This window comes from Mus caroli, chromosome 6, assembly GCF_900094665.2.
Source record: "Mus caroli chromosome 6, CAROLI_EIJ_v1.1, whole genome shotgun sequence".
NCBI classification, from domain to species: domain Eukaryota; kingdom Metazoa; phylum Chordata; class Mammalia; order Rodentia; family Muridae; genus Mus; species Mus caroli.
Genome location: NC_034575.1, coordinates 146,898,552 through 146,917,243, shown reverse-complemented (window position 1 = coordinate 146,917,243; position 18,692 = coordinate 146,898,552). Strand labels below are relative to the sequence as shown.

The 18,692-nt window shown below is 41.4% G+C and overlaps 1 protein-coding gene across 1 annotated transcript in view; it reads left to right on the top strand.

Annotated features, from left to right (window-relative positions):
- Window positions 1-4,801: 4,801 nt before the first annotated feature.
- Window positions 4,802-18,692, top strand: part of Amn1 (antagonist of mitotic exit network 1 homolog) — a 33,725-nt gene continuing 19,834 nt past the window's right edge. The window contains exons 1-3 of the mRNA XM_021165500.2: window positions 4,802-4,945; window positions 9,151-9,283; window positions 10,721-10,865. Coding sequence (XP_021021159.1) covers window positions 4,908-4,945; window positions 9,151-9,283; window positions 10,721-10,865 — 316 coding nt within the window. The 5' untranslated portion in view covers window positions 4,802-4,907. The remainder of the gene's footprint in view (window positions 4,946-9,150; window positions 9,284-10,720; window positions 10,866-18,692) is intronic.

Genomic DNA, 18,692 nt, shown 5'->3' with positions numbered 1-18,692 from the left:
ACTTCCTTGAGTTGTGGTTTCTTCCTTTAAATACCCCCTTATACAGCTACTGAGGCGCCATGGTCCTCTACCCCTGCGTGGTGTATGACCATGGGCCCGAGAGCGCTCTTGAATAAAAATCCTCTTGCAATTTGGAGCAAGACCGTTTTTGTGGGTGATTTTGGGGTGTCGCCTCTCCTGAGTCAGAACGTGGGCGAGTCCTCACGTTGTGGGTCTTTCACTATCACAAAAACAAAAGGTGTGTACTGAGGAGCATTCTGAAGAGAAGGCTGTAATTGGTTGAGAGAGCCCCAACTTGACTTAGAACTTCCCACAGGGCCTTACAAAAGGTCCCCGAGTCCTCCTCCCTGCCCAGCCAATTAATGTAAAGGTCACCAGAACCACCAATCTATATGTGCCTAGTTATGGTTGTTATAATCTGCACTCAAAACTGTATAAAAGACTTATGAATGAAAAAGAAGGGGTCACCTTTCCTCCGGGTGCAGGACAACCCCAGCACAGTAGAAAAATAAACTTCTTGCTTTTTCATCAAACTTTGTTCTCCAGTCTCATTTGGGGGTCTCCCAGTAGCTAAGGCTCACTTTGAATCTTAGCATAGTCTCAACATTTAAGTCATTAGAAAGGAAGTTAAGACAATAGAACCAATAAATTACTCTGAAAAAAAAAGCATTTTGTACTATGAAAAATAGAATTTAAAAGCCACAAGTTTTCTGCAGCAAACCCATAAAGAAAGAATCTTAAAACCAGGCAGTGGTGGCACATGCCTTAAGCCCAGCACTTGGGAGGCAGAAGCAGGCAGATTTCTGAGTTTGAGGCCAGCCTCGTCTACATAGTGAGTTCCAGGACAGCTGAATGACCCACAATGTGAGGACTCCTCCACGTTCGACTCAGGAGAGGCGACACCCCAAATCACTCACAAGAAGCAGTCTTGATGCAAATTGCAAGAGGACTTTTATTTCAAGAGCACTCTCGGGCCCACAGTCATACACCACGCAGGGGTAGAGGACAGTGGCACCCCGAGTAGCTGGGTAAGGGGGTAGTTAAAGAAAGAAACCACAACTCAAGGGAGTGGTGAGGGCATTGTTGGAAATTACCAAAAATACCAGTTAAGAGTCATGAGGAAGTGGAAAGTCAAGACAGTTTTCTTGGAGCCTCTAACAATAGCACGGTCAGGGTGGGTCAGGGTGACTTTCTTTGAACGAACACTCCCTGAATCCTGGAGGCGGGTGGGTGGAGGAATGTCGCTATCGTGTTTTATGATTAGCATGCCTTGTAGCATTGAGCCACAAAGGTCACATTCTCAAGCCTATGCCTAAAGGCCTAGAATTTTTTGTTTTTTATGTTTCACTTTTTCACAGCCAGGACTGCACAGAGAAACCATGTCTTGAAAGGAAAGAAAGGAGCTGGAGAGATGGCTCAGTGGGTAAGAGCACTAGCTCCAGAGATCCTGAGTTCAATTTCCAGCAACCACATGGTTGCTCATAACCATCTATAATAAGGTCTGGTGCTGTCTTCTGGCCGTGCAGGCAGAACATTGTATACATAATAAATAAAAGTTTAAAAAAAAAAGAAAGGAAAGAAGGAAAGAAAGAAAGAAAGAAAGAAAGAAAGAAAGAAAGAAAGAAAGAAAGAAAGAAAGAAAGAAAGAAAGAAAGAGTCTTACCTAGGGGAGCCAGGTCCCTTCATGATCCTTTTTGAAGGCCCAGTCTTCTCCACAGTGGCATTCTTACCAAGTTTATGTATTGGTATAGAGTGCTCTTGCTGAGGGCCTCCTTACTACAGGGACTCCACCTTGTATATAGTCTCCATTTTGTACTAAACTAGATTCTAAGAAATGACTGAATTTCCAGAAACTGCTTCTGGCCCCAGGTGTCCCACATGAACTTGAGATATATATCTCAACTTATGCTTTGTTGGTTATCACCCATACATGCCATGACTGAAACCCAGAGGCTGCTAAAGAAACTTTGATTGGCTGGTCTCTGAAAGACCCCCGAAGGGAGACCCTCACTCAAGCCTCGGGACTGCCACGCTCACCCACAAGGACTCAGAGACTGATTTTAAGAGTAAAGAGGGAGATTTATTAAAGCCACACGAGCAAGAATACAGACCAGCGAGCTGGGGCCGAAACTCATACACCAGGCACGATGTAGAGGAGAATCGACCCAGACTCAAATTTTTCACAAGCTTTTAAAGGCAAAAACCACAAACTGGGAGGGGGAATGGGGAGGAGAGAGGGGAAGTTTAACAACCACAAGTTTGCTTAACCAAGGGGTCATGCCCTACATTGGGCAATGTCCCTGGCCCGTTGGAACATTTTGCCGTTGTTCCAGGAAACCAAGGGGTCTTGCCCTACATTTGGCAATGTCCTTGGCCTGTTGGAACATTCTGCGGTTATTCTAGGAAATGTTTTTCTTAATTTCGGGAACTGCTCTCAGATGGGAGGGGTTGGGCTCCGTGGTGAAAAGTTCATGTTCTTACAAGTGGCCAGTAATTTTATTTTTCAGTCTCAATCCAGGCCAAGTTATCAGGAAGCCAACTGAGGTACTTGATGGATAATAACCCACTTCTTAAGGTGCCAGATATGAATCCAGTTGGAAACATATACAATGTATACGTGTACTCAGTTCTCAGTTAGTTGCCTCTATTCATGTCCCTATTTCACCTAATTTGTGTTTTGGTTTTGTTGCTATTGTTTTGGGTTTTTTTTTGTTTGTTTGTTTGTTGTTTATTTCTTTTTGGTTTTTTGGTTTTTTTTGAAACAGGGTTTTTCTGTGTAGCCCTGGCTATCCTGGAACTCACTCTGTAGACCAGGCTGGCCTCAAACTCAGAAATCTACCTGCCTCTGCCTTCCAAGTGCTGGGATTAAAGGCATGCACCACCACTGTCCGGTTTGGTTTTGTTTTAAAAGGTTGCTCTGTCTTGCCCTGCCCTGTCCTGCCCTGTCCTGCCCTGTCCTGCCCTGCCCTGCCCTGTCCTGCCCTGCCCCACTCACAGTTTAAATTCTGAACCCAGCTGTTTCCCTGATATATTAGTTTTATGAATAAATAGTGTTGGCTGGAACTTGGTTTTCATAGTGAATTATTCCCAAATTCTCAGACCTTAACATTCTGATCTGAAAAACAGGCCAAAGAATTTCAATTTAGCAGGATCATAATGAATATGACCTGTTGGGGTCCATGAATAGCCACACACTGACCACTTGGACACTAATCTCAGATATGATGAAAGTTTATTGACTACTTAATTCAGGCGTATCGATTAGGGGCATAGAAAGGACTCGGGAACCAGACTGTGCTGCCTAGGGCAGGCTGGTTATAGGAAAACCAAGTGCAGAAGACATTGTAAAGCCCCAGAGCGTCTTTACTTGCCGGGAGACCCCCCATCCGAGGTGAAATGATACTCTCAGATCCATGCAAAAGCAAGAGGTTTATTTTTCTGGTCCGCTGGGATCGACCTTCAGCGGTCTCTCAGGCAAGAGACCAAGAGACGGGAGGCGACCCTGATTCTAACATACAAGCACCTTTTATACATTTTTAAGAAAGCAGATTACACCGGGCTGTGGTGGCACACGCCTTTAATCCCACCCAGCACTTGGGAGGCAGAGGTAGGTGGATTTCTGAGTTCGAGGCCAGCCTGGTCTACAGAGTGAGTTCCAGGACAGCCAAGGTTACACAGAGAAACCCTGTCTCGAAAAAACCAAAAAAAAAAAAAAAAAGAAAGAAAGAAAGAAAGAAAGAAAGAAAGAAAGAAAGCAAGCAAGCAGATTACAGTAACAACACCTAGGCACTTGGTGATAGGTTGTTAGGCTGACCTTTTGGCTGATTGGCTGGGCCGATATCAGATCATCCTGGGAGAGTAACTTCGTTCCCCAGAGGGCCAAGGTGGCCTTCAGCCAGGACATTGTATGATTTTTCTGAGAAGTGTTTTGTCAGTCATTTCTGCAAAATCGTCCTGGGGTCGGGAGCGAGAAACTGTCCCTTGAGGCCTAATACCCTCTCCTGGAGCCATCTCAGGGTTCGATCAGAGTCGCTTAGTCTTATCAGTATTATGAGCTGACCTCTAAGCTGACTGGTACTAAGTGAGATGGGTAAGGTGGTGGTTAGGGGTTTCCAGAGTATTGAGATAACAGAGCATGAGTATTGTGGAGAACGTTATGTCAGCTACGAATAATTACTTCTAGGAAGCACAATCTGAGAACCTGTACTTAATTTCACCTTATGAGCAATATGGAGTCTAAAATTAAAATAGCTACAGTCATGTTAAAAGGAACAGGACTTGAGGCAGAGGCAGGCGGATTTCTGAGTTCGAGGCCAGCCTAGTCTACAAAGTGAGTTCCAGGACAGCCAGAGCTATACAGAAAAACCCTGTCTTGAAAAAAAAAAAAAAAAAAAAAAGGAACAGGACTTAATATGTCCCTTTCCTGGAATGACCCAGGACTGCGCGGTTCAGCTCTTGCTTCAGGCACACTCTGTGGAGATGACTACTGCAGACTTGTAAAACGCGTGTTTGAAGTCGGTGTCTGTATCTGACTAGAGACTTGGTTTGCTTCATGGGACCTGGCATCGCACCAACAAAAGCAGTGAGCTGCCATTAGCCTTTGCCTGGACAGCGACTTCTGGCGACTCTTGGGCAGGAGAAGCAGTAACTGGCAATAGCGGGCAGAAAGAACTACAAGTCCCAGGGGGCTTTGCCCCTGCTTTGGATGCCTCTACATTTTGGGTGCCAGTTAGTTCTGAGCTGCCCTCAGAAGTTCTGCCCAGAGAGAGCGCCGAACTTCCGCTCCTAATGTGGCCACGCCCCATACCCAACTCTCTGTGACGTCATTTGGATTTACCAGTCCTGCGCGACCGGAAGTTGGTTGTGGAGGGCCGCAACTGCCGTCCAGGCTTAAGAGGGCTTCCGCAATGCCTTTGTCCGGAGTAGTCAGTCAGCTCCTGGAACTGTGAGTCTGCCCCAGCTCCCAGTCCCTTCCTTCACGTCCTGCTGGCTCCTAGTCCATGTCCCGGCTTTGTGTCAGGTCTCTGAGGACTGTGGTGCACCGTGGGGCTGGCGGCTCCACCCGATGGCCTGGCTCGGGTGGGCGTTGAGGGTGAAGGCAGAACAAAAGAAACCTGGAGCCGGGCTGGACCAACAAACCTCCACTAATACCGGCGTGACTCGCCAGCTTTGGAACCATGAATAGTAACAATCTCTCCCGATTGTACAGGAGAGCTTTCTAAAATTCGGGTAACAGTAGGGCATGGCTGTTCACGCCTATAATCCCAGCTATCTGGAAACTGAAACAGGATTGCCACAAATTCGAAGCTAACGGGGTTATGTTGTAAGACACACGCATACCCAAGCAAATAAATAAAATCTTAAAAACTCGCGTATTAGTACCTGTCTCAGGGAGTCTTTGTGAGAATCAGCTTAACATATGTAAAGCCCTTAATCCAAACACTTCTTGAGAATTCAAGTTGAAGTTCAAGGCCCTCTTCAGCCATATAGTGAGTTAGAGGCAGGCTTTAGTATTACTTGTTATTTCTACTTTTTTGTTGTTGTTGTTGTTGTTGTTGTTATTTCTATTTTTAAAAAGAAAGAAAAACTCTTAACAGAAAAGCAGGAATGGTTTAACGATTGGAAACTACAAAGACTACTTTGGTTCCGTTGTTGACTTAACGGTACATAAACAAATGTTATTTCTTGCCTAAGTTTCAGCTTTTTCTTCTGTATTGTTTTGTTGCTATTTATTTTTCCTTGAGACAGTCTCATGTAGCCTATGCTGGCCTAGAACATTGTGTGTGTACCCAAGGATAACTTTAAACTTCTGATCCTTCTGCATTCATTTCCTGAATGTTGAGATTACAGACATACACTACTATTCCCAGTTTACCTCAGCCTCCTGAGCCCGAGGTAAGCATAATGCCAACTCAGTTACATCCCCAACCTTTTTGTTTTGAGACAGAATCTTAGTAGCAAAGGCTAGCCTCAGACCCACAATGGCAGGCTAACCTTGAACTCTTGAGTCTTCTGCCCCAGCCTTCCAAATGCTGAGATTATAGACTTTAGTTATCAGCACCAGCTGGTGTTTTGGCTTTGGCTTTTTGAAGACAGGGTCTCGTGTAGCATAACAGGCCTCAAATTCACTGTGTGGCAAAGGATGTCCCTGAACTTCAAGATCCTTCTTGCTTGTACCCATAGAGTTCTGGGATTGCAAGTATGCCACAATTGTTTGTGTGGATAGAACTTAAAGCTGACTTACCAGAAAGTAATCTGGCCATATTGTTACCTTACCACAGAACAATATGGATGCTTTTCTAAAGGGAAATAACTAAATGAGATGTCCAATGTGAAGCGTATAGCCATTACAAAGGATGAGAATACTGAAATGCTTTAAGGTTTTCACAAGAGATTGTTGAATGAAAAGGACAGTAGGTACTGAGAAGTAACTATACCGGGATGCTGTTTTAGGAAACTGACACCTCCCTTCTCAATACCCATATTATATGTTTGTGTGGGGATGTGTATGCAAGCACAAGGGAAGAAAGAATGTGTGTGTGTATTTGTAAACAGAATTTGTGGTTGCTTGACACAGGTATGAGTTTCTCAGATGGCCAGAATTTGAAGCCCCAAAACATGTTGGTTACATTACTTTAAAAGAGGCTAAAGAAGTACTCTACCTATGCTGGTGTATTGGCTGGTTTTGTGTGTCAACTTAACACAAGCTGGAGTTATCACAAAGAAAGTTCCTCAGTTGAGGAAATGCCTCTATGAGATCCAGCTATAAGGCATTTTCTCAATTAGTAATCAAGGGAGAGGGCCCAGCCCATTATGAGTGGTGCCATCTCTCTAGGCTGGTGGTCTTGGGGTCTATATGAAGGCAAGCTAAGCCAGCCAGGGGAAGCAGTCTAGTAAAGTGGCACTCCTCTATAGCCTCTGTATCAGCTCTTGCATCCAGGTTCCTATGTTAGTTCTAGTCTTGACTTTCTTTGGTGATGAACAGCAGTGTCGAAGTGTAAGCAGAATAAACCCTTTCCTCCCCACTGTGCTTCTTGGTCGTGATGTTTCAAAGCAGCAGTAGAAACCCTGACTAAGACACCTACCTGGCTTGTTGGGTTTTGTGGTGCTAAGTATCAAGTCCAGGGCCTTACAGATACTAGAACTACTAAACTACATCCCTAGCCACCACTTTGATTAAGTGGCATCTTTGTGTCTAGGAACCAAACAAACACAAGATTAGCAAGAAAAACAAAACAAAAACCAAGTTTTTATTAATTTCTGCTTATACTTTGGAGCTGCTTAAAAAGTGTTGTTTTTTGTTTTTTGGGGTGGTTTTTTTTGTTGTTGTTGTTGTTGTTATTTTTTCGGAGAAACGGCCAAACTAGAAGGCTTTAACATTTCTGACAAAGAGCAATAATATGTGAAGGAATGGCAGGACAGGGCTGGGTAGTAAATTCTAGAGCTGACAGTGAAAGCTGTAAGGAGGGCTATGAAGTTTGTATGACCCAAGGCAACCACACTGCCCAGGCTCTTGGATTAAGGTTGTTTCTGAACAGTATTCAAGGAAGGCATACTGTTCAGAGGAATTTCTGTGGTTTACTAGTGCAGAAAAGAATAAGTCCTTCCTGCAAGCTGCATTTATCCTGAACTAATCAGTGTGTCAGAATGAAGTCCTGATTAAATTGTCCTCAGTGCTTCAGGCTCTTAGTGGTTGTCTCTTCTGGTAATTGCATATGCAGGTAACTGTTCTCTCCATAAATCTTTATGGTTATAGTTTTTTCTGTAGTCATTGCCCACATAACTTAGAAATATATATTTTCATGTGTACGGGTAGGGTGCTCCGTATGCATACGTGTGTGTGCACATATATACCTGGGATCCATGGTGGTCAGAAAAGGCCATAAGATCCCTGGAACTAGAATTGCAGATGGTTGTAAGCTGCCATGTGGATGCTGGGAATCAAACTCAGATTCTCTGGAAAAGCAGGGACCAGTGTGCTATCTTCCCAGTCCCTAGTTTTAGGATTTTTTTTTTTTGAGACAGTCTCATGTAGCTCAGGTTAGTTTCCAACTCACTGAGAATAGCTGTGAACTCATAATCTCCTACTACTTCCCAGGTGCTGGGATTATAGGCATATACTACCATGCCCTTCTTAAAATATTTTTTAATAAAGCCAAGCATGTTAGGATAACATGACTGTTATCCTCAAATTCTAGATGTAAAGCAGGAGGACTAGGAATTCCAGGACATCCTAGGCTACAGTGTAGTGAGTTGGAGATGAGCCCAGGCTACCTGAGACTCTGTTTCAAAGCAAAATTTTAAAATGTGTATTGGTAATGGGTTTACAGAGGGAAGTGGTAAAGGAAAATTATATCATATATAACTTTACAGAGGCAGTGATTATGAATGTCATCAAGCTAACTTTGTAAATGTTAATAAAAATACTGTTTTATGAAAGGACTAAGTGCTTACAAACAGTATTGATATGTGTTAGCTACTAGTGCCTGAAAGACCCCCGGAGGGAGACCCTCACTCAAGTCTCGGGACAGCCGCGAACCCAAGAAGACACTGAGACCGAACTTAAGATGTAGAGAGTAAGATTTTATAAAGCAACAACAAGCAAGCACATGAACCAGAGCTCTGGGGCTGAAACTCATACACCAAGCATGGTGTAGAGGAGAATCGACGCCCGGCCCAAATTTTTCACAGGCTTNTATAGGAAAATACTAAGGGGGAAGCAGGGCAGGGAAAGTACAAATNTGCGTCACTAAGGGGTTCTGCCAAGGGTTTTTCCAAGGGGCTTTACGTAACCAAGGGGTCGTGTCCTATATTTGGCAATGTACCCGATCTATTGGAACATTCTGAGGTGGTTCTTATCTCAAAAATGTTCCTGGCACAGTCCTCAGTTGGGAGGGGTTGGACTAGGTTTGTTCCAGGAGACCCTTATCTAAAAAATGTTCCTGGCACAGTTTTCATTTGGGAGGGGGTCGGACTCTGGGGTGAAGAGTTCAGGAATGTACTCTGGGGTGAGAAGTTCAGGAGTGTTCCGGGAACAATCTCCAGATGGGAGGGGTAGAACTCTGAGTTGAAGAGTTCATGAAGAGTTCAGTAATTTTCCTCCTTCAGTGCCAATGCAGAATAATTTACTGTATTGTCTTTGTATTCCAGATGTCTTCAGTACCTAATAATCAATATTTCCAGATATATATCAGATATTAAATATTTGCCTTCCGACATTAAAGATAGACTAATTAAAATAATGAGCATTCGAGGTCGGATAACAGATTCCAATATAAGTGAGGTAAGAATGTATAATTATAAAAGTTTATTTCACTGTTTAGATTTAGTTTTAGATTTTTTTTAATGGAAAAAGATATATAGTATAAATTATTACTCATTTTAAAATAAGACTGATTTGAAAAGCCAGTGCTCATCCTTGGATGTATACTATCTTCTACCCTTTCTTGCTTCTCTTCTTCCCTCCTGTCTTCTCTCTACACTTAATTAGATTTTAAAACCTCTTTATTGTTACTGCTTTTGAGACAGAATCTCACTGCCCTGGATGGCCTTGAACTCACAGAGATCCGCCTATTTAGAAACTGTGCTGTTATTTATTGGCCTCAAGGAAACACTGAATAGTAGCTCCCCAAAACAATGAATATGTACTAACTGCCCCCAACACTTGGACAGTTAGACATGGAAGATTTTGTGCGTAATTCCATTACTCAGGAGTCAGAAGCAGATTTGTTGTGAGTTTCCAGACAGCTTGATCTACATAGTGAGTACTAGGCCACTATGGGTTATAAGGTTAGACTTTGTCTCAAACAAAAGGTGAGGATGAAGAGATGGCTCAGCAGTTAAAAGTTCTTGCTACTTTTCCAGAGGATCAGAGTTCAGTTCCCAGAATCCACATAAGGAGCCCTACAACTGCCTTTAACTCTAGTCCCTAAGGATCTAATGCTAGGCTTCCTTAGTCACCCACAATATTTAAAAAAAAAAAAAAATCTTTAAAAGTCATGGTAAGGTTAGGCACAGTGACTCGCTTTAATCCCAGCACTCAGGAGATAGAGGCAAGCAGATATTTGTGAGTTAGAGGCCTGTATGGTCCAGATAATGAATTCCAGGACAGCCAGAGCTATATTGAGAGACCCTGGTTACAAAGCAACAACAAAAAGGCTCAGTGGTATTTACTATAATTACAGCATTTGGGAGGCTGAGGCAAGGAGTTCAGGAGTTCAAGGCCAGCCTTGTCTAAATAGTGAGTTTGAGGAGAGATTGAGTTATGTGACAGTATCTCAGAAAACAAAAAAAGAGAGGCTGGGGTTCAGTGGGGGGAAATGCTTGCCAGGCAAGCCTGATGACCTGAATTCAGGCTCAAAAAAATCACAGTGGAAGAAGAGAATTGACTCTCCAGAGTTGCTATCTGACCTCTGTGTGTGTGTATATATACATACATATATATACATATACATATACACACACACAAAGATAATATTAAAAGTAGTAATAGTAATAAATTATTCGTTTATCTGTTTGGTTTAGTTTGTTTTTTGAGACAGGGTTTCTCTGTATAGCCCTAGCTGTCCTGGAACTCACTTTGTAGACCAGGCTGGCCTCAAACTCAGAAATCCACCTGCCTCTGCCTCTGGAGTGCTGGGATTAAAGGTGTGCATCACCAAGCCTGGCCACTTTTTTTTTTTTTAATTCATTTTTTTTTTAAATCATGTATTTGTTACAGGTGTTACATCCTGAAGTTCAAAGACTAGATCTGAGGAGCTGTGATATCTCAGATGTGGCTCTCCAGCACCTGTGTAAGTGCAGAAAACTGAAGGCACTAAATCTAAAATCCTGCAGAGAACATAGAAATAGCATAACTTCAGAAGGTATGTTTATGATTACTTGAGTACATGGACAGGCCTATACTTTAGCACCTGAGATAATTTTGGAGGAAAGAAGAAAAAAATCTTAGAGGAGATTATATGATCATATAATCATATACATATGAGTGGGGAGACAGGAGAGGTTAGAGGAGAATATGAGCAAGGTACAATGTTGTATATGTATATGAAAATGTTAAATGAAACATTATTTTGTATGTTAACTAAGTTTTTTTTTTTAAAAAGAAAGAGATAGGGAATTTCCAGCATTCAGGGAGGCAAAAGCAAGAAGATCATTGAAAATTTGAGGCCAGCCTGGTCTACATAGTTTCAGGCCAACCTGGGCCTACAGAGCGAGAGAATATGAAGTTAAAAAAACCAAAATGAGAAAAACAAGAACAACAACAAAACAAAAAGGAATTATGTTATCGGTAAAACTATTCGAACTAAGAAAAAATAACAGAGTAAGAAAAGTAATCCAAGGGCTGGTGAAATGGCTCAGCGGTTAAGAGCACTGACTGCTCTTCCAAAGGTCCTGAGTTCAAATCCCAGCAACCACATGGTGACTCACAACCATCTGTGATGAGATCTGACGGCCTCTCTGGTGTGTCTGAAGACAGCTACCATGTACTTAGACATAATAAATAAATAAATCTTTAAAAAAAAAAAAAGAAAAGTAATCCAAGTTAGAATTCTTATAGATAACCCTTATCCTGACCTGCAGGACCTAGTTATTCGTGGAGTCGAGGGGGTCCAAGCCTGAAAAAGAAACGGGCAAGAAAAGGGAGGGAGACCAAGCTAAGGATTGTCAAGGTCTACTTTAATGGAGGCTAGGAGCCTGATTATAAGCACACAGTGAGAGGAAATAGAGAGGGGCCAAGGGGGAAAAAACCAAAGCACAGAGAGAGGGACGGACATCTGGGGGGGATGCTGAGTGCAGGCTTCAAACACCTTGCGGTTTATCTTGGAATGCTGGCTCTGTCTAAACAGTCCCAGGCTCCTGGTCAAGATAAGAAGGAGGGGGTGGCTCGCTCCCAACAAAGGGTCAGTTGGATCTCAGGGTGGGAGTTGTTGAAGGTCTGGTTTCCCAGTTTGGTCTCTCACAAACCATTTATGAAATATGTTGTCACTTATAATTTAAACATTTAAAATGATATTGCTATATTTTAAACATTTTCCCTGTTATAGTATATGACATAGCCAGTTGATATTTGGTTAAGATTAAGGCTTTTGTAGTTAGCCTGGTGTAATAACAAAACCTATAATCTCTGTATTTGTGAGGTAGATACAGGCAGATCAAGAGTTTAAGGTCATCTTGGGCTACATAGCCAATTTGAGGTTAGCTTAAAATACAATGAAACATCACAAAAAGAAAACAAAACTACTGTTTTGGTTTTTATAGTTGGTTTTAGATGTTGACCAGCTTGGTGTTCACTGTGTAGACCAGTTTATCCAGGAACTCTTATAAATTGTCTATGTCAACCTCCAGTGTGGTTAAGGCACATGGCTATTTGCTTGTTTGTTTAAGCAGGATCTCACTATATAGGCCTGGCTGGGCTCAAATTCACAGAGATCCTTCTGCCTTCTGCCTCCTGAATACTGGGAATAAAGGCTTATACCACCACTTTTTGATATGGTATTATAACAGAAACAGTCATCAGATTACGAGGAGTGGGGAGGCTCCTATTGTAAACCCAACACTTGAAAGATGAAGGCCTGGAGATTAAGGGGTTAAAGTCATCCTTAGATCATATAAGATTTTATAGGATCTTATAGCTCAGGTGATCTACATGATTCCCTATCTCAAAACAAGAAAAAACAGATTAAATAAACTAGGCAATCTCTGCAAGACTGTCCAATACCAAACCCCAAAATATTAAGGAGGGTGTGGCTAGAAAGATCGCTTAGCAGTTAAGAGCATTTGCTGCTCTTGTAGAGGAACCAAGTTCTGTTCTGACACCCACATGCTCCAGTTCCAGAGGATTCAATACCCTCTTCTGGCCTCTTTGGGCACCACATGAGCATGTTGCACAGATATACATTCAGGATAAACATCTATACACATAAAATAAAAACTAATGACTGTGGAGTGTCAGCACAGCTCCAATAATAATTTCAGTGATCCATGGAGGTATGAGATCTGCAACTAACATGAAGCAGGCACACACTCTCATAGGCTTGGTGGATGTGACCATCAAGGCTGCAGCAACACTTTTCTCTCTTAGTCCTTAGATACTACTTTCTTTTTTTATATTATTTATTTATTTTGGTATTTTGGTTTGGTTCTCTTTTTTTTTTTCTTTTTTTTTTTTTTTTTTGGTTTTTCGAGACAGGGTTCCTCTGTGTAGCCCTGGCTATCCTGGAACTCACTCTGTATACTAGGCTATCCTGGAACTCAAAAATCCACCTGCCTCTGTCTCCCAAGAGCTGGAATTAAAGGCATGCACCACCACTGCCCAGCCTTAGATACCTTTCAAATACAATCCTTCAAGCAGGGGGGAAAAACAACACATTACAATTACTTGTTAATCATGTTTCAGTTACACTTTATGATTACAAGTTTCATATTTTTTAAAAACAGGTTATTCTAAATCCCACATCTAATTTACTCATCTCTTCCCACAATACATCTATATCCTAAAGTAATAGTTTTTCTATTACGAATTAACTGAATTTGAGCAAGCCGAATATTTTTTAACTGCCAGTTTCTCTTGTACTGGCAGGTAGCAGTTTTCAGTTACTAGAGAGGAGATAGACATCATGTTATTTTAACTTAACACAATTCTTATTTATCTAACATAGTTAACCATTTACCTATTCTTATATTGTTTTCATAGGAAAGTAAATGTATAGTTAACTAGAGAACTTTAAGTCAGAGATTTTTTTTTTTTTTTTTGAGCCAACAGAAAAAGAAGAATCTATTCAGTAACATGCTACACAGCACTAAGGCCTGAAGTAGCACACTAAAACTCATCAGCAAATTTATACTTATAAAACCAGGAAAATCAGATTTTACAATGGACATGGAAGCTCAGTCTTAACAGTGGGCACTGAATCTCAATTACTATCCTTGGTCATTAGCCTGTCCCCTGTAGGTGAAACTCTCAAACCCTTCACAACTGGGCTCGCTTTGTTCTTGTTCTCTGGCCTTAGCAGGTCTTTCATTAGGTTACTAAGAATATGTTTTTTATTTTTTCTTATACTCTAGGTTTTCTGCTACAAAGCAGCTGGCAAAGCACCCTAACCTGATTTAATTAATTTTACATAAAAAGCACCTTGACCTAATCTTTTTAACCATACATATTTTTAGTTTTTTCTCAGAAATCTTCAGCTGAATCATTAATCAGAGTAGCATTTGCTTTTTGAGAAATCACTGCTATTGTTATGCATTGTGATTTCATTGCAGAGTGGGAAATTAGAAACACTCCAAGGATATTCATACAAGGCTAAAAACAAGATGACCAAGGCAGCAACAGGTACCGTTAGGGCTAGCAGCTGTAAGGGAGCTTCAGGAAAAGGACCGTTGGGGTTTAGCCTCTCTGAAGTACACTCATGGTAGCTCTGCTGACTGGTGAGTCGTTTTCCTCAGGCTCCAATACTGACTTCAGCTCTTGCATGGGTACTGTCAGTGTAGTATATGTTTTATATTCCAACTGTTTTCTCAGAGTAATTATATGAAATAGTGGGTTTTTATATTTGATTAAGGTTTTTTTTCTAGTCTAGATTATTTTTCAATTTAGATTTGAACTTTGGTAGCACTTATTTACCAACACTCAGAAGTCTGAGGCAGGAAGGCCTGAGGTTCAGGCTGACTTGGGCTGTGCAATGAGATTGTCCCAAAGAAAAGGAAGACAGACAGAGGCAGAGTGGAAGGAAGAACTTAATTGCATAAGTAGGTTTCTAGATAATGATTTGGCTAGTTGACTTTATCTACCAATCATCTTGGTTATCCATTTGGGATATTCATAATACTGTAAAAAAGTTTTACATGTTTACCTGAAAAATAGCTCATTAAAAAAGAACTCTAAAAAAGCATAGCCATTCTGATAGCAAATGAGTATGTTTCTCTATACCAAGCAATTATCTTACTCTTCATATACTAGCTAGATTGTTTTTTCACTTTTAATTTATTTTTTTAGTTTGTGGCTGTGTATGTTTCTGTAGAGATAAGACAACAGAGTGGGGAAGTTGTCCCTGCCAGGGACCTTTGCATACTGAGCCATCTTGTCAGCCTTAGTTGAATTTCTTATCATTTAATTCAGTTCTGTCACTATCTACGTGGAGGTAGTATCACATCCCATAGTTAAGACTGTCTTCAGTTCATAGACCAAATCCAAGTCTTGGCCTACATAGGTACTTCTGATTAACCAGCTATACAGGATTTCTGTGTCTTAGTTAGGGTTTCTGTTGCTGCAAAGGGACACTATGCCATAACAGCTCTCGATTGGGATGGCTTACAGTTCAAAGGTTTAATCTGTTGTCATCATGGTGACATGCAGGCAGAGGCATGACATGGTGCTAGAGGAGCTGATAATTCTACATTTTGATCTACAAACAGCAGGAAACAATGAGCTACTAAGCCTGGCTTGAGCTTCTGAGACCTCAAAGCTCACCCCTTAGTGATAGCTTTCCTCCAACAAAGCCATACCTATTCAAAACAAAACAAAACAAAAACAACAACAACAACAACAAAAAACCCCACACCTCCTAATAGTGCCATTCCCTGTGGTCCTGTGGGGACCATTTTTATTCACATAACCACATCCCACAACTTGTTCCTTGTGTCACAGCAAAGGTTCCACCCAGTAGTCTCAGCTGGAGCCATCATTATTTTAACTGATCCCTATCCCCTTACTACTCCTGCCATGAAAAGTCCCATGGAAAAGTTCTGGAAACAAAATGCTGCAGCTAACTGCATGCTTTTAGCTTCTGTTAAACTGCTTGCTTGCTTTACTTCCTTGCAACTGCCAACAAGGATATAGTTTTTCTATGATTTTTATTTTTCCTTTTAAGGTTCCCTGTAATACATTTAAGGCTGCTCAGTGAGACTGTTTCTCTCCAGCTAAATAAAGACTTTCAAATTCAGACTTTGGTGGTGCTGAATGGTCTTTGGGTTTCTTTATTTTTCTTTTCTTATTTTAGTTATTTATTTATTATATATAAGTACACCGTAGCTGTCTTCAGACATACCAGAAGATGACATCAGATCTCATTACAGATGGTTGTGAGCCACCATGTGGTTGCTGGGATTTGAACTAGAAGAGCAGTCAGTGCTCTTAACTGCTGAGCCATCTCTCCAGCCCCAGTCTTTGGGTTTCAATCCTGGAACACTCCTTAGAAATTGATAACTTGTCACAATGGTTCACAGAACTCGGGACTATGCTTTGCTTTGTTCTAATCCATGTGAGAAAGTTACAGACCATCACTAATATAAGGTTAAGTAATCGTCCTTTATTTAAGCCAGAGTAGGCTTTTGTCATGAAGAGTTCTCAGCCAAAAGTTCAAGAATACAGCATTTATAAATTAAAAAAATCACAATAACATTGTTAGGAGACCTTTCTAACATTTGTTTTGGCAGAACACAGTTATTTGGTTTTACATTCAGCAGTTATTTTGGTTATACATCTTTGGTTATGGTCAGGGGTGGGTTTGCAGTGAAAAAGCACCTCAACAGATACAAAATGGAGTCAAGATCAGGACAAGATGGTGTTACCTCAGTTTCTTCAGCACATGTTTACTAGTTAATTGCAAATGGTATATATAAAGGACACTGATGATCAGCTACATGAAAAACATAGGGGAAGCTCTAGAATGGTTCCCCAGGATAGGACCCCCGATAGAATTGGAGTGCTAGGTCAATAACCCAGCTCTGACAACGCCAGAAATCTAGAATTTACCACCCACATCAAATTACCAATTAAGGAAATGAATAATGATGAAAACCAAAGAAAAGAGATTAAATCAGTGTACATTTGCAAGTGGAGCAGGTGAAGAGGTCTTATGATCCTTATGATCCTTTGGTACCAAAGGGTAGTTGAATAGTTAACTCTGCTATATAACTTAAGGAAACCAATCTAGTTCCTACAACATGGTTACTTCTGCTACAGGGTACCTTCATGGGTAATTCTATTTTCATATAGTTTGTCCTCTGAAGTTTGACTTTTCTTTAAATCAAAGATGCCTACAGGTTTAGGGAAATCACTTATCACTGTACTTTAAATCAGTGTTCAGAACCAAGTGTTTACAGATTCTCGGCTTCTTATCCACAGAATTGGGAGGGGGAAAAAAAAGGATTCACAGAGATGTACAGAAGAAGTAAGATAATTTTATTTAGAATGAAGTTAAAGTACTGATTGTAGAGGGATATATTCTCAAGATTGACGACTATGGCCCACACAAAAATATTTAAGGGCCCTAGACTACAGCCTTGGGTTTCTTTTATAGAGTTGTGTAAAGGAAAGTTCCTAGAGTCACATGTTACAGTGAACCTTCTGTGGCTTAACTGATTAGAACTTCAGGGATTGTACAAAGATTGGATGTTGACTGTCCAGAGACATATGTTGTATGTCTCTCTTGATAGAGGAGGGCACTTGTTGCCTCCTCTGTGTGTGATCTAAGGACAAATCCTTGTTTCCACCAATCAAAAGACTGAGAATGCCTACAGATAGCATCTGATACTATATATATGGGCTAATTTTCTTTCTTTCTGTATCCTGCCTATATAATGTGTCCACCAATGTATTTGAAAAGTGTCCAGAGAGAGGAGGCAGATAATTTAAGTTGAGACCAGCCTGGTCTACAAGCAAGTTCCAGGACAGCCAGGACTACACAGAAAAACCCTGTCTCAAAACATACACACACACACACATGCACACGTACACACGAGAAGAAAAAGAAATCTCACTCTTTAAAATATTAAACTTTGGAGTTACTTGTTAAATAGCCAAAGATAATTAACTAACACACTTGGGATTGTAGATGGTACAGTGTTATGTAAACTATTCCTGGGGAGACATGAACATCTATTTATTCCAGATAGGGAACCAATGACAAGCCAAAGTAAGGACACCACCAAAGTCCAACATGGTGAACCAGCTAGCTTTATTTGGGTCACTTAACAGGAGCAAAAATAATGAAAAGACAGCTGCATCACCAAAGCCCACACCCAGCATATGTGACAGTTCACAAAAGCTGGGCACCTAGAACACATTGTACAGCCTTTTAGCTCAAGAAGTTGGAAAATGTCTCTCCAGTTGGCCCGAGGTTGCCAGGCCTCTTCCAGGCAACTCACTGGTATCTGCTGCTTACAGGAAGTTAGGCTGGTGTTTGAGACCTAGTGAATCTAGATTGTCCAATTTCAGGGACTTCCTGCGCTTAAGCTTTACTGCTGAATGAAATGTTTCAACCTCCTCTTAGAGTATCCTGTTGCCTCACCTGTGAACATCCTGTGTCTTAATAAGCTTTCCTCCTAGATGCCATCAGATCCTGCCTTGTGAGAATGGTCAAGAGGAAATGGCTCCTAAGCCATTTCCTGTCAACACAAAGACAGGTGACTCCAGGGAAGGGCACATCCTGACTATAGAAGGTTAAGTAGGCCAAGAGGGCAGCCAGACTAGGCTGAATATTAGGGGTAACACAGGGTTGTTCCCATGGCAACATGGACCAATCAGAGAGCACCCTAGAACCAAATCCTCAATCCTAACTGCTTAATCACCAGCTGCTTTGGGGTCCTTGAATGTCTCACTCTGCAGATCACCCTGCATTCTGTGTGGGTCTTTCCTCATTTGCTTCTTGGGACTTCCTTGTCAGTACTGTGGCCTTCCACTCACAACC